Source organism: Pelophylax lessonae, assembly GCF_965119305.1.
Source record: "Pelophylax lessonae genome assembly, chromosome: 5".
Taxonomy (NCBI): Eukaryota; Metazoa; Chordata; class Amphibia; order Anura; family Ranidae; genus Pelophylax; species Pelophylax lessonae.
In genome coordinates this window covers 328,850,530-328,863,431 of record NC_138772.1, presented here as the reverse complement: position 1 = coordinate 328,863,431, position 12,902 = coordinate 328,850,530, and the positions used below count along the sequence as shown (strand labels likewise).

At 42.2% G+C, this 12,902-nt stretch overlaps 1 protein-coding gene across 1 annotated transcript in view; it reads right to left on the bottom strand.

Moving 5' to 3' along the window:
* The window catches only part of BMP6 (bone morphogenetic protein 6), a 278,729-nt gene extending 273,288 nt beyond the window's left edge, over positions 1 to 5,441 (bottom strand). The window contains exon 1 of the mRNA XM_082258764.1: positions 4,552 to 5,441. Coding sequence (XP_082114890.1) covers positions 4,552 to 5,008 — 457 coding nt within the window. The 5' untranslated portion in view covers positions 5,009 to 5,441. The remainder of the gene's footprint in view (positions 1 to 4,551) is intronic.
* Between the last annotated feature and the right edge of the window lie 7,461 nt (positions 5,442 to 12,902).

The following is a 12,902-nucleotide window of genomic DNA, read 5'->3' as shown; positions in this document are numbered from 1 at the left end:
GAAAGCAGAGTAACAGATAAAACGAGTTAATTACTGCACTGCTTCTCATTTTACTGTCCAGTCACAGGCTGTGGTGGGTCCAGGACAACCTGGGCTCAGAGGGAATGAGCTGAATGATGCTGGCCATAAGGCTAGGTTCACATTCCTGTGGATGGGGAGGGAATGAGAGCAAAATAGAGCACATTCCTGAACCGCAGAGAAAGTGCTGCACTTTAGCAGACACATGAGGGTGCCATTAAAAATTAATTCTTATTGGCACCTTCAGGCATCGTTGACCGCAGTGCAATTTTGCGCACAGAACATTTCTGCAATACACACGATTTTGCCCATTTTTGCATCCTTTTAAAGCCCATGTATGTACAGGAAAATACTTTTTGATCTGCTCCTAAATACCGTTGTGGTTGACAAAACACAGCTTTTCTTGTGGACTGAATGGTGTCAGCCCTGCCCAGTTATCTTTTGCTAAACGACTCAACCAGGCACCTTTATAATATAAAGGTGAATCATTCTGTAGTCCACTATAAGAACTAGGAGGGCTCATTGAAATGAAAAAATAAGTGTCCAGAGGCCTTAGGACAGAGTTTCATTCTATGACATGATCAACTTGAACTTTTTTTGCACTTATCAAACAAATATAACAAAATGTTTCCAATGGTGTATGCAAAGTGACACTAAACTCTATTCAAGTATGCACTGTGCACTACTCATTCCAAACAAAAGCAAATGAGAAGGAAACAGAGAGGTTCAGAAACTCACAGAGGATGAGGAGAATGAGACAGAAAAGCAATTTAAAAATAAATTAAAATAAATAAATAAATAAATAATAAATAAATAAATACATTAATTAATTAATTAATTAATTAATTAATTAATTAAAAAATAGATTACAGGGCTGAAAAAGGAGTGAATGTGTATGAATTATTTTCAGAGAATAAGGATATTATTTAGTGTCATTTTAGCAGGGATCAAATAAAAAGTATAGATTATTGTTAAGATTTACACACTTTTTAAGAATATCCATTATTCTAACCAAATCCCACTACAAGGGGAAATAAGACGGGCAATAGTCACTGCAATGTTAGAGCAATAAATCATACTATTATCTCATTACAGTATAACAAAAAGCATAGTAATTATAGTGCTAGCACGTATAGGGAAACTGGAAAACCAGCATAGCACGTCTGTTTGATTATCAAAACAAAACTGGAAAAAATGAAAGCAAAATACAAGTTGCTGCAAACATCTAAAATAAATAAAAGTATCTATAAGCTTAAAACAAGGTAGCTTTTTTTTTTTTTTTCTTTTTTTTTATCTTCCACAGACAGCGTATTACCACAATAATATCATTTTTATACACAATGCACTACAAGACAGCCGGGAAGCCTGATTCAGCACTTCCTTGTCATCCTGTGTTTCGGGTTTATTCTAAAAAGTATTATCAGTCCAAAAGTTGCATTGTCATCTCAAGTCATGTGATATTGCAACTTTCCATTTTTCCCACAGAATCACTGTGCTGTTTTTTTTATTGACTTTATATTAATATAACCCAGACCCCCAACACCACTTTTACTTTTTTTTTGCCTTTGCACTAAAATGAATGAATGATGTATAGTGTTAAAATAAGAGGTGAATGAAAACTGCAATCGAAAGCTTGTGAATAATAATAAAAAAAAAATAAAAAAAATGTAAAGTGACTATTTTTTGTGCGTTCCCCATATGTTCCTCAATTAGCTTCACATGTTTTAACAGAAAAAGTATCTTTGCAGTGCAACAAATCTCTACCATATGCATCGTTTCTATGTATTTCTCAGCAAAAAAGCTTGTGCCGATTGCAACACATTTGACATGAAAGCAATGATTATACGTTTGTGCCTGTAAAGTGTATATATAGCTTTTTTTTTTTTTTTTTTTTTTTTTTTTTAGCGTGTAGAAGGGTTACGTCCCCTGTCAAGCTTTTATTGCTGTCTGTGACCCCACTTCGAAGAATCACCTTCTCTTATGTCCTGTTGGCCGTAATAGAATAGGATGGGGAATCTAATATTTCAAAGCTCCAGATAAGAAATAGAGAGGAAATCTCCCAATGGGGACGTGTGTTTCAGGGGCCGGCTGTCTATGAGGGCAATGCCTACCAACCAACTTGTAGAGAGTCAACTTCCTGTTCCATATCCATGCCAAGAAGTCAGGGGAAATCTCCCCAACTGGCCACAGACAATTAAAAAAAATAATAAAAGAACTGACAGCTTTAGTGTGGGTTCACATGAATGCGATCACAGAGATCGCATGTAATTCGGAGCGCACTGCTCCTAAAATTACATGCGATGCAAATTCAGCCATACAGTTTGTATGGCTGAATTCGCACCGCAAACGCACCCAACACGCACAGGACCCTTTTTTTGTTCCGCAGCAGAATCGGATCGCATGGTGGTTCACACTAGTGCGATCCGATTCTGTGCGAACTCTCAGATCGCACTGTGATATGCGATCTAATCTACGGGTGTCGTTAACTTTGAATTGACACTCCCAGGGTATCGCATATGGCAGTGTGAACTGCCTGTGCTGTGGATGCGATGCAAGAACACGCTGTATATTTGCAGCATTCCCACATCACATAAATGTGAACCGGCACTAAATAGTAGTACGAAAGGCAACATTTTATTTATTTATTTTTTTTACTGTCCCGGTTCACACTGGGGCAACTTGTCAGGCGACTTAGCCACCTGACAAGTCGCGCTCCATTCAGTGCAATGGAACCCTTCTAATCGGAGCAACTCAATTCGCTCCGACTTAGAACTACTTTGGGGGCGACTTGCCTTGACTTCTATTAGTCGTTTGCAAGCCCCGCTGAAGTCGCGCTGCACGGGGCGGCTTCAGAGTTGGGCGGCATTGAAGCCGCCCCAGTGTGAACCCAGCCTAAGGGAGGGTGATAACTCCTACCAGTTTTTTTTTTTTTTTTCTTTCTTAAGATCTGTGTCTAATTGGGAGGATTTCCCCTCACTTCCTGTCCCATTGTCACAATAGGAAGTGAGAGAAATTCCCTCCAAAGTAAGGGACATCCCTGGTTGTCACCAAGACTAGTTTCCTCTCTATTCCTTTTCTGGTGACAACTCAAATGTTGTGATTTTCTTTCACTCTCAGTGATAACTTTCACCTGGACAGATAGTGAGGATGAATCTTCTTCACAGGAACAAAGACAGCAATAAAAACCTGACAGGTGCCCTAATCCCTCTCAACTCTATCCAAAACTAAAAAAAAAAAAATTTGGCTTCAGTTATACATTAACTCAGTATTCCAAAATCATTTTTAATATATTACAGGTTACCAAATCTTAGATGTGATGGCTGCATTAGTTTCCCTTTGTTTCTTCTGTTTTCATCTGTGATCTGGTGAGTAAGTCTGTTGTTTTTTATCAGAACAAACTCTCTTGCAGTTACAGGGATTAGACAAACAATTTTAACACTAGCAGGGGTGCTTACAATGGTCAACTTTTATTTATTTACGTGAAATCTTTAACCCAAAAGGAAAAACAACTGTTTGCTGTAACATATTATGAAGAGCATCTGCAATCGCTTGATTTATTCTCCCCGGAGAAGAGACGCCTGAGGGGGGACATGATAGCAATTTATAAATATCTCAATGGGGATCTCGGCATAGAAAAACCGCTATTCAATCGGAGGGATTGCATGAGGACTCGAGGGCATACAATGCAATTAGTGGAGAAGCGTTTTAACTTCAGGCAACGTGGGGGGGTTCTTTACTGTTAGGGCTACAAGATTGTGGAATTCTCTACCACAAGAGGTGGTTTCTGCGGGTACTATGTTGGCTTTCAAAAGACTCTTAGACGTACATCTCAAGGATCAGAACATTCAGGGGTATGAGAGACGATTACAGCCACACACACCTACACAGGTTGAACTGGATGGACTAGTGTCTTTATTCAACCTCACCTACTATGTAACTATGTAACTATATTATAAAGTATTAACTGGAGTTCAGCTTCAATTTGTTAGTGTATCTAAATCTGCTAGTCCATCTAAAGCCCCGTACACACGGCCCATTGGCCAGTTCAATAAAAACCGTCCGACATTCGGCTCGTTTGTTTGCCAGCTGGTCGGACAGAAGCCAGTGCCTGAGAACGCTGATCGGAGTGTTCTGGCGGGGGTCTGCCCCCCTGTCAGAACACAACAGCTCAGTGGGGGAGATCATTGTACATTAATAATGTCAGATCCTTGGTACAGCATCTCAGACCTGCTGGGTTGAACAGAAAATAACTAATAGTGTGTACCAGGCACTCCCCCCAGACTGACAATGCTCCTGTCCAAATGTGCTCCCTGTGCTCCTTCATCCAGAGTGGGAGCACCAAGTGAAAGCTGAAGAAAAAAGTTTAAGAAAAAGAATACAAATACAGCCACTGCATCTGATGATTGGGAAACTGCAATAAATACATTTTTTTTTGGTTTCCCAACTCTACCCATAACTAAAAAGAGGACTTTTTTTTTTTAATATTAAGCACCCCTATACTAATAAAAGGGTGGGCATGGATTAAAGACTCACCCAGGTTGACGAAGCTCATGACCATATCAGCATCATTGAGAAACGCACTGTCCTGGGCACTGGCCAGTGGACTGTTCAGTAGACTCTTGACCTTCATGTGATGGCTGTGAGGGGTTGTTCTGTGTGACCAGTCTCTAAGGTCCATTCCCTGATCCTGACCAGACATGGCATTATACAGGTCCAGCATGAAGAGGGGAGCAGAGTTGAGTCTCCCAGGCTGGTGAAGCTGAGCAGGACTAAGTCCATGCACCGGTCTTGGTCTATGTGGCAGTCCAAGGATGGAGAGGATCTCCTTCTGCATCTCCCTCTTTTCATGGTTCTTCAGGCGCCTGTATAAGAAGCCACTGTCCATGTTGGCTCTTCTGCTGCTTTCAACCAGTGTCCCTTGTGCCAGGGACAGCAGCAGGGAGCAGGAGACCCAGAGTGACCAAGAAATGGGTAAGGCTGACCTCTCCATGCTCCCTGCCAGGGAATGAGCAGGGTCCAAGTAGTCCACCTATAGCAGATATTACTGATGCTCTAAAGACAAACTCAAGGATATCATTTCAGATGTAGAATTTCATTTTCTCCTGAGCAATGCAGGCTGATGGTCCTCAGAGCACTGTACAGAGAGATGGGAAGCACCTGCCTAGTACCTGCTCACTGCTTCCCACTTTCCTTCTGAAGGTCCCCTTCAGTATTGCTCATCATATGTCTGTAGCCTTCCCAAAACACTCATCATCTCGCATACCATCACAAGGACACCAGCTGCTGATTATGGTGTGGAATAGAGCCTCAGAAAGGAGAGGAGCCGGTATAATCACATGTGCTGTGCTCTATTTCCCCGGGTCATCATACACCCTTTGCAGTGAGAAGAGAAAACTTCTTCCAGCTTTCTGTGCTTTGCTCTTCTTCCATCGCATGTACTGACTCACTTCTTCTGCACAGGGATTTAAGTGCGGGGAACACGGGCCCACAGGAGACATCTAGTGGCCGTTTTGTAGAATGACCCAATTCAAGTCAATCAGGCACAGATACTACATGCTACAGAGCACTGACTAGGCATACAGAGAAGCAGGAAAAGATCCCTCTCACACTGAGGTGCTTGGAAACTGACCATAAAACGCTGAGCACTTTTGTGTCGCTTTTCAGGCGCTTCTCATTCATTTTAATGGAGAGGAGTGCTTTTGAGGAGCTTTCTTTAGCCTAAGATCCCTTTCACACTGAGGCGCTGGAAAACTGCCCATAAAACGCTGAGCGATTTTGTGGCGCTTTTCAGGCGCTTCTCATTCATTTCAATGGAGAGGGGCGCTTTTGAGTCGCTTTTTTTAGCCTAAGATCTCTTTCACACTGAGGCGCTGTCAAATCGCCCATAGAACACTGACCACTTTTGTGGTGCTTTTGCAGCGTTTTTCAGGTGCTTACTGCTCATTTTAATGGAGAGGGGCACTTTTGAGGTGCTTTTTTTTAGCCTAAGATCCCTTTCACACTGAGGCGCTTGAAAACTGCCCATAAAATGCTGAACGCTTTTGTGGCGCTTTTGCTGCGCTTTTCAGGTGCTTCCTATTCATTTCAATGGAGAGGGGCGTTTTTGAGGTGCTTTTTTTAGCCTAAGAGCCCTTTCACACTGAGGCGCTTGAAAACTGCCCATAAAATGCTGAGCGCTTTTGTGATGCTTTATGGCGCTTTCCAGCACTTCCTTTTCATTTCACTGGAAAGGGGCACTTTTGAGGTGCTTTTTTTTGCCTAAGAGCCCTTTCACACTTAGGAACTTGAAAACTGCCAAAAAAAAAACGATGATTGCTTCCACATCGCTTTTGTGGCGCTTTTCAGGTGCTTTGAGGGGTTAGCAGTGCGCTTTTTGCAGGACACGTGACTCAAAAACTGATTCAGAACCATTTTGAAGCGCCTTCTTAGGCACTTTTGAGGCAGCTCCAATTCATTTCAATGGAGAGAGGTGTGTTTGAGGTGCTTTTTTTAGCGCTCCAAACATCCTCCAAAGAAGCTGCATGCAGGATTTTTTCCACCGCCCCGCCAGCGCAGCGCCCCAATGTAGCGATGCTGTATCCAAATAAAATGTCCTTTTTTCCCGCAAATAGAGCTTTCTTTTGGTGGTATTTGATCACCTGTGCGATTTTTATTTTTTGCGCTATAAACAAAAAAAGAGAGACAATTCTGAAAAAAAAAAAAACAATATTTTTCACATTCTGCTATATAACCTTCCCAAAAATAAAAAATTTAAAATCAAAATTTTTTAACATTTTAGGCCAATTTTTATTCTGCTACATATTTTTGGTAAAAAAAAAAAAAATTGCAATAAGCGTATTTTAAATGGTTTGCGCAAAAGTTATCGCGTCTACAAACTACGGGAAAGACTTATGTCATTTTTATTGTTTTGTGTTTTTTCTACTACTAATGTCGGCGATCTGTGATTTTTAGCGGGACTGTGACATTGCGGTGGACAGATCAGACCCCTAACTGACATTTTTGACACTTTTGGGAGGACCAGTGACATTACTACAGTAATCAGTGCTAAAAATATGCACAGTTACTGTAATAATGACACTGGCAATGAAGGGGTTAACACTGTGGGTGATTAAAGGGTTAAGTGTAAGCCTAGGGGAGTGTTTCTAACTGTGGGGGGGATAGGTTTTTGAAATGTTCACAGAGACCTGTGATCCTATATAGAAGGATAACAGGAGCTCTGTGATCATTCCAGAGAGAAGAACGGTCTGCTGTGTTTACAACAGCTGCCCGTCCTTCTCTCTCAGCGGGGAACGATCGCGGGTGGCCGGTGGCAATTGGAGCTGCCGGCCCCTCGCCCCCTAGCTGCAGGCACGCAACCGACGTAGAGCTATGTCGGTTCGTGCAGGAGGGCCAGCCTGCCGCAGTAAATCTGCAGGGGGCGCTCCTTAGGTGGTTAAAAGCCACGTGACTCAAAAACTGCTACAGAACCATTTTGAGGCACTTTTGAGGTGCTACCAATTCATTTCAATGGAGAGAGTTGTTTTTGAGGCGCTTTTTTTTTTTTTAGCGCTCCAAACATGCTCCAAAGACACTGCATGCAGGATTTTTGTCACCGCTTCACCAGCGCACCGCCCCAGTGTATAAGCATTCATTGATTGTAATAAGAATAGGTTTTCTTGTGCTTTTCAGGCACTTGTTTTAGCGCCAAAGCGCTTAAAAAGAGTGATAGTGTGAAAGGGCTTTTAGGGTTTAGGCACACTGGTTTAAAAAAACACTGCTTCTACCGTAGAGTAGCGTTTTGCTTGTAGAAGGGTCCATGCACACAATCCTTAGAGCCCTTTCACACTGAGGCTCTTGAAAACTGCCCATAAAATGCTGAGCACTTTTGCAGTGCTTTTGAGGCGTTAGTGGTGTGCTTTTTTTTAAGGTCACGTGACTCAAAAATTGGTTCAAGAACCATTTTGAGGCACTTTTGAAGCGCTTTTCAGGTGCTTTGAGGTGCTTCCCATTCATTTTAATGGAGAGGGGCATTTTTGAGGTGCTTTTTTTAGCGCTCCAAGCATGCTCCAAAGATGCTGCTTGCAGGATTTTTTTCACCGCCCTGCCAGCGCACTGCCCCAGTGTGAAAGCATTCATTGATTTTAATGGGAATAGGTTTTAGTGAGCTTTTCAGATGCTTTTTTTTTTTTTTTTTTTTTAGCACCAAAGCTCTTAAAAAGCGCCTCAGTGTGAAAGGACTCTAAAAGTGGTGTTCCACCCCCCCACCAAAAAATTAAAAGTCAGCAACTACAAATACTGTAGCTGCTGACTTTTAATATTAGGACACTTACCTGTCCAGGGAGCCCACAATGTTGGCACCCCAGACAATTTTCCAATCGGCTCTCAGATCCCGCCCTTGCCATTTGTTGTAAGGGAAATGGCAGTGAAGCACTTTGTGAATGGCTGAGCAGAGAACACTGAGAATCATAATAGGTGCAACATCCAGTAAACCTACAGCCTTGACAGAATCTCTGCTGTCCACCCTGCTCCTACATGCCAACTTTTTGCAGTTTTTTTGTAGTAGAGTGGGCCCAGTGCAGACCACCAGCCAGAGGGCTGTCTGGGGCTCCCCCTCCTTAACCTCAGGGACTTCAGCAAACAAGGAGACTTACTTTATGAGAATACTAAACTTCTCATCTTCCCGGATTATTCCCTGCAGACTCAGCGACATTGGAAGTCATTCAATGCCATTCGAGCTATACTGAGGTCCAAGGGCCTAAAGTATAGCATGCTCTTTCCTATTAAACTGGGGGTTCAAGATGAAGAGATTGTCCAGTTTTTCACATCTCTGGAGAAAGTAGCCTCCTGACTAGAAACTCTGCACTTAAAGCTGTTTCTTTCTGCTGTCCTTACCTTACCAGCTCTCTAATATGCCCTTTTGGATCCCTGAATTCTTTTTTTTTTGCTATTCGGGTAGTGCCTTAAGATCGTATGGTTTTCCTATACATATTTTATTTATTACTGCTATGTGAACTTTTTCTTAACCTGCAGGACTGCAACATTCTACTCCTAGCATAGGTAATTACAGTTTACTTTTTTTTTTACTATTTGGAGATTCACTATCTAGGAAGCCAGTTGGTACAACCTAACCTGGGAGTGAAATGCCAAGTTTCCAAGTAGTTCATTTCTGACCAGATTCTCCTGTTAGACTATAATTTCTCATTAGTTTTGCAACTTAAGCACTAAGCTCTCAGCAGTAGTTGGTGCATTTATCATTACAGGCAGCCTGGGCTCTTATTTGGAGTCCTTCCTATTTGTTATCTAACTCTAACATCTTGCATATTGAGCTCCATACTGGTGGATTTCTGCCATGCTAATTTTTTGTTGGTTATGGGAAGTAGGTCTCCCCTAATTCTATGGGGGTAGACAGGGATATGAGGTGGGGTTTGTTTGCAAGCCTTGGCAGCCTTGCAATTTTCTTGGTATGATCTACACACTCTTCCCGCTATCGTAATGTATTTGCCCTGTTTCAACTCCAGTTCCATCTGGGTCTTTACACTCACCAGTTGTGCTACATATACCTAAATTTTGAAAACCATGTCTTCATAAAACAGTTGTTACATGGTATACAAGAGGCATGAATTCTCATGTAAAAAAAAAAAAATCTTTAGTTTTCCAACTTCTTACAGGGTATACTCCACATATTTGTCTCTTCCAAGAGACACATCTAGTGGGCAGATATTTCTCCTCCAAGAGAAAACATCTAGTGGGCAGATATGTCTCTACCAAGAGACACATCTAGTGGGCAGATATGTCTCTACCAAGAGACACATCTAGTGGGCAGTAAAGTCCTTAGCCTGAGAAAGCTCTGGGAGGGGCACCGTTACCATAGAGTGCTACCCCCACAGCTGCCGCTGGTAATTTTGGTCCTCTGCTCTTGTCTAGCCCTACGTGAGGCCTCACTCTTACTGACATCATCAGAATACTTTGCCTGGAGGCCCCCCCTGCAAACAAGAATTATACACACAACTCTTTAAAAGATACAGTAAACAGACTATATTGGCAGATTAAAGTCATAAAGTATAATGGCACATGAATGAATTCCAGCTGACGATGTGGCCTCAAGAGCATAAACACTAGCTCTCTGTATGAGATGATACACCTCAAGCAACAAAAAGAGATAAACAAAAGTAGGACATACTATATCACTTGAGAGCACTCAAACAAAGGGGCTAGGTTTAGGTTAAGTTATAGTTAAAAACAGTTGTGCCCTCAGGATAGAATAAATTGGGCAAGTCTTTGTAATGGGTCTTCTGCAGGCTACGTTGGAGTCCATTAAAACCCTTGTCATGTGAGGTGATGAGGATGAGTCCATAGGTGGGGCTACAAACAGACTTCTGAGGTATGTAGTGCTCTGCCTAAGATGGCTTGGTGCTGCATATAGCAGCAGGTGTAATGGGTCTCCGGTTATGCTTTGGTAACAAGTGAATGCAACTTAATAATGGATCTGCAACTATAAGTTGCTAGCAGGTAGTTACAGGTTATTAGTGGGTCCCTGAGCCTCTTATTAACTCCCTACTTAACAGGATATGAAACTTTAAATGATTATACACCAGCAGGAGGGGAGGATGTGGGCACTGACACAGGAGTAGACAGGCAGGTAGGGAGGGGGAGAGAGGACAGAGAAGGACAGGAGGGCTGCGGATAATGGAGGCATGTAAGCTGACCATAGTGTCAGGGCTCGGCAGCCATGGTATACCGTGGTCAGTTTACAGAGGGGAGGACATAGCCAGTCAGGTTCAGCCAGGTATTTTAGGTGATAGAAGGGGCCAAATTACACAGCAAAGCACTGTGCTGTATAAAATGCTTTAAGGGAACAGGATAAATATTTAATTTTTTTTAGGTTAACAAACACTTTAAAAACAAATTCTGCCGTTTCCCCTTAAACAATAAATACTCGCGAGTGGCGGCTCGCGCAGTGACTGATGTCACCTTCATTACATTGTCGAAAAGGGGCGGTGCATGGGCGACTTTAAGATGATGCCCCCCTTGAAAAAAGTTCTGCAGATGCCCATGCTTATATGTGATCTGATACCTCCAGGTCCAGGACGCGCTGCCGGCAATGTCTGCTGGCAACAGGCGATTACACAAGACACAGGCAGAACGACAATCTGCAAGGCAGATTGTCATTCTGTCAGAAGGTAAGGTATTGATCCTGTATTTCTGCTGATTAGGAACACGGATCTTTGCCTTCCCCTAGTCAAAGCTGCTCCCCCACAAAGTAAGTAAGCACAACCTAGGCACACAGTTAACCCTGTGATCGCCCCTGATGTTAACCCCTTCCCAGCCAGTGTAATCAGTACAGTGACAGTGCATATTTGTTAGCACTGATCACTGTATTAGTGTCACTGGTCCCCAAAAAGTGTAAAGTATAAGTTAGGTGTCCGATTTGTCCCGCTATAAGTTGCTGATTGCCGCCATTACTAGTACAGGGTACAATGTCGCATAACCGCACAATTGTCAGTTGAATTAACGCAGTGCCGTATCTCAAAAAATGGCCAGGTCAGGAAGGAGGTAAAACCTTCCAGAGCTCAAGTAGTTAAAAAGGAAGTTCTCCCCTGGTTTTATTTTTTTTTTCAATCATCACTTATTTGTTTGCTGGGTTATCCTCAATGAAAAATGAGCAAATCCAACATTGTTCTGTAGTAATACTGTATGCCTCTACACACTTGGTTCCACATTGCCATCTCCTCTTTTTATGTTGGAACCAGGAAGAGACAGCCAGCTCTGTGTTGACACTTTACAGCGCACAAGCATTTTTGGTATATTTCCCTGAAGCCGAGAAATGTGGAAGTCGGGGGCCCTTACATAGTCAAAGGTTTTAAATATTTTGTTTTGCAAATGTGTGAAAGGAGGGGGAATTATATAATATAAAGGAAAGTGAGTGAGGCTCAACTATAAGTAAGCAGGGGAGGGCTATCAATTCTGTCACTGCTGATAACCCTCAGACTCCCTTCCAATCACTGCAGGGCTGGTATCCAATAGAGTGCCCTGTGTCTGGAGGAAGTGATGGAGGATGCCCTCTTGTATGCAAACTCCAGGCAGACTGGAGACCTTAGTGAGTATTTGTAGCTGATGACTTTAATATTTTTGGGGGAGAGACTAGAGCTCCACTTTAATATCTCAACTGGTAAATTCTTAAACTACAATTCTTAAGTAATTTAAATTTAAAAAATAAGTTTTATTTAGTATTATTATTGTAATATAATGATTCATGATTATTTAATTAAAATGGCTTTAAAATAAAAAATGTTGCCAACTATTTACTATCTGGGTGCTACATGTGTATAGCAGCCTTTCGCAACCTTTTTAAAATGGCAGGACCCTGGTCTCAGTGGTCCTCTAAAAATAACCATATCTACATCTCAAGGTACATTATTGTGATTGTCAGTGGGCAGAATGTTCCTTATATTTATGTTCAATAGGGTGACTCCCCCGTATACAAATTTCTGAAAAGATCATTGGTGTCGGTAGTTACTTATATGAGAGGTGGAAATTGCTCACTGCTTAAAAGAACCCCTGCCACCTTTAGAGCCCTGGTATCCAGACTTCAGACCTCAGTAGTCTATAGTGGGAAAATTGATTAGGGTAATAGCATTGATCTTTACAAGCATATTGTAACATGTTTCCGGTTTTATATTGTTTTCTGCAGCATATCCCCAGCCAAAAAAGTAGCATGTCCACACTGTCGGACCCTCATTTCCTCTATTAGGTCTGCAGTTTCTGACAGTTCTCTTAAGCATAATGTCACGGTCTGGAGTCAGGCTTGGAGTCCAGTAGTTATAGCAGAAGAGAGGCTCCCACCAAATGTTCACCGATTTGTGACAAATAACTGGTCAACCTCACATTGTGCTGTCACTGATTCG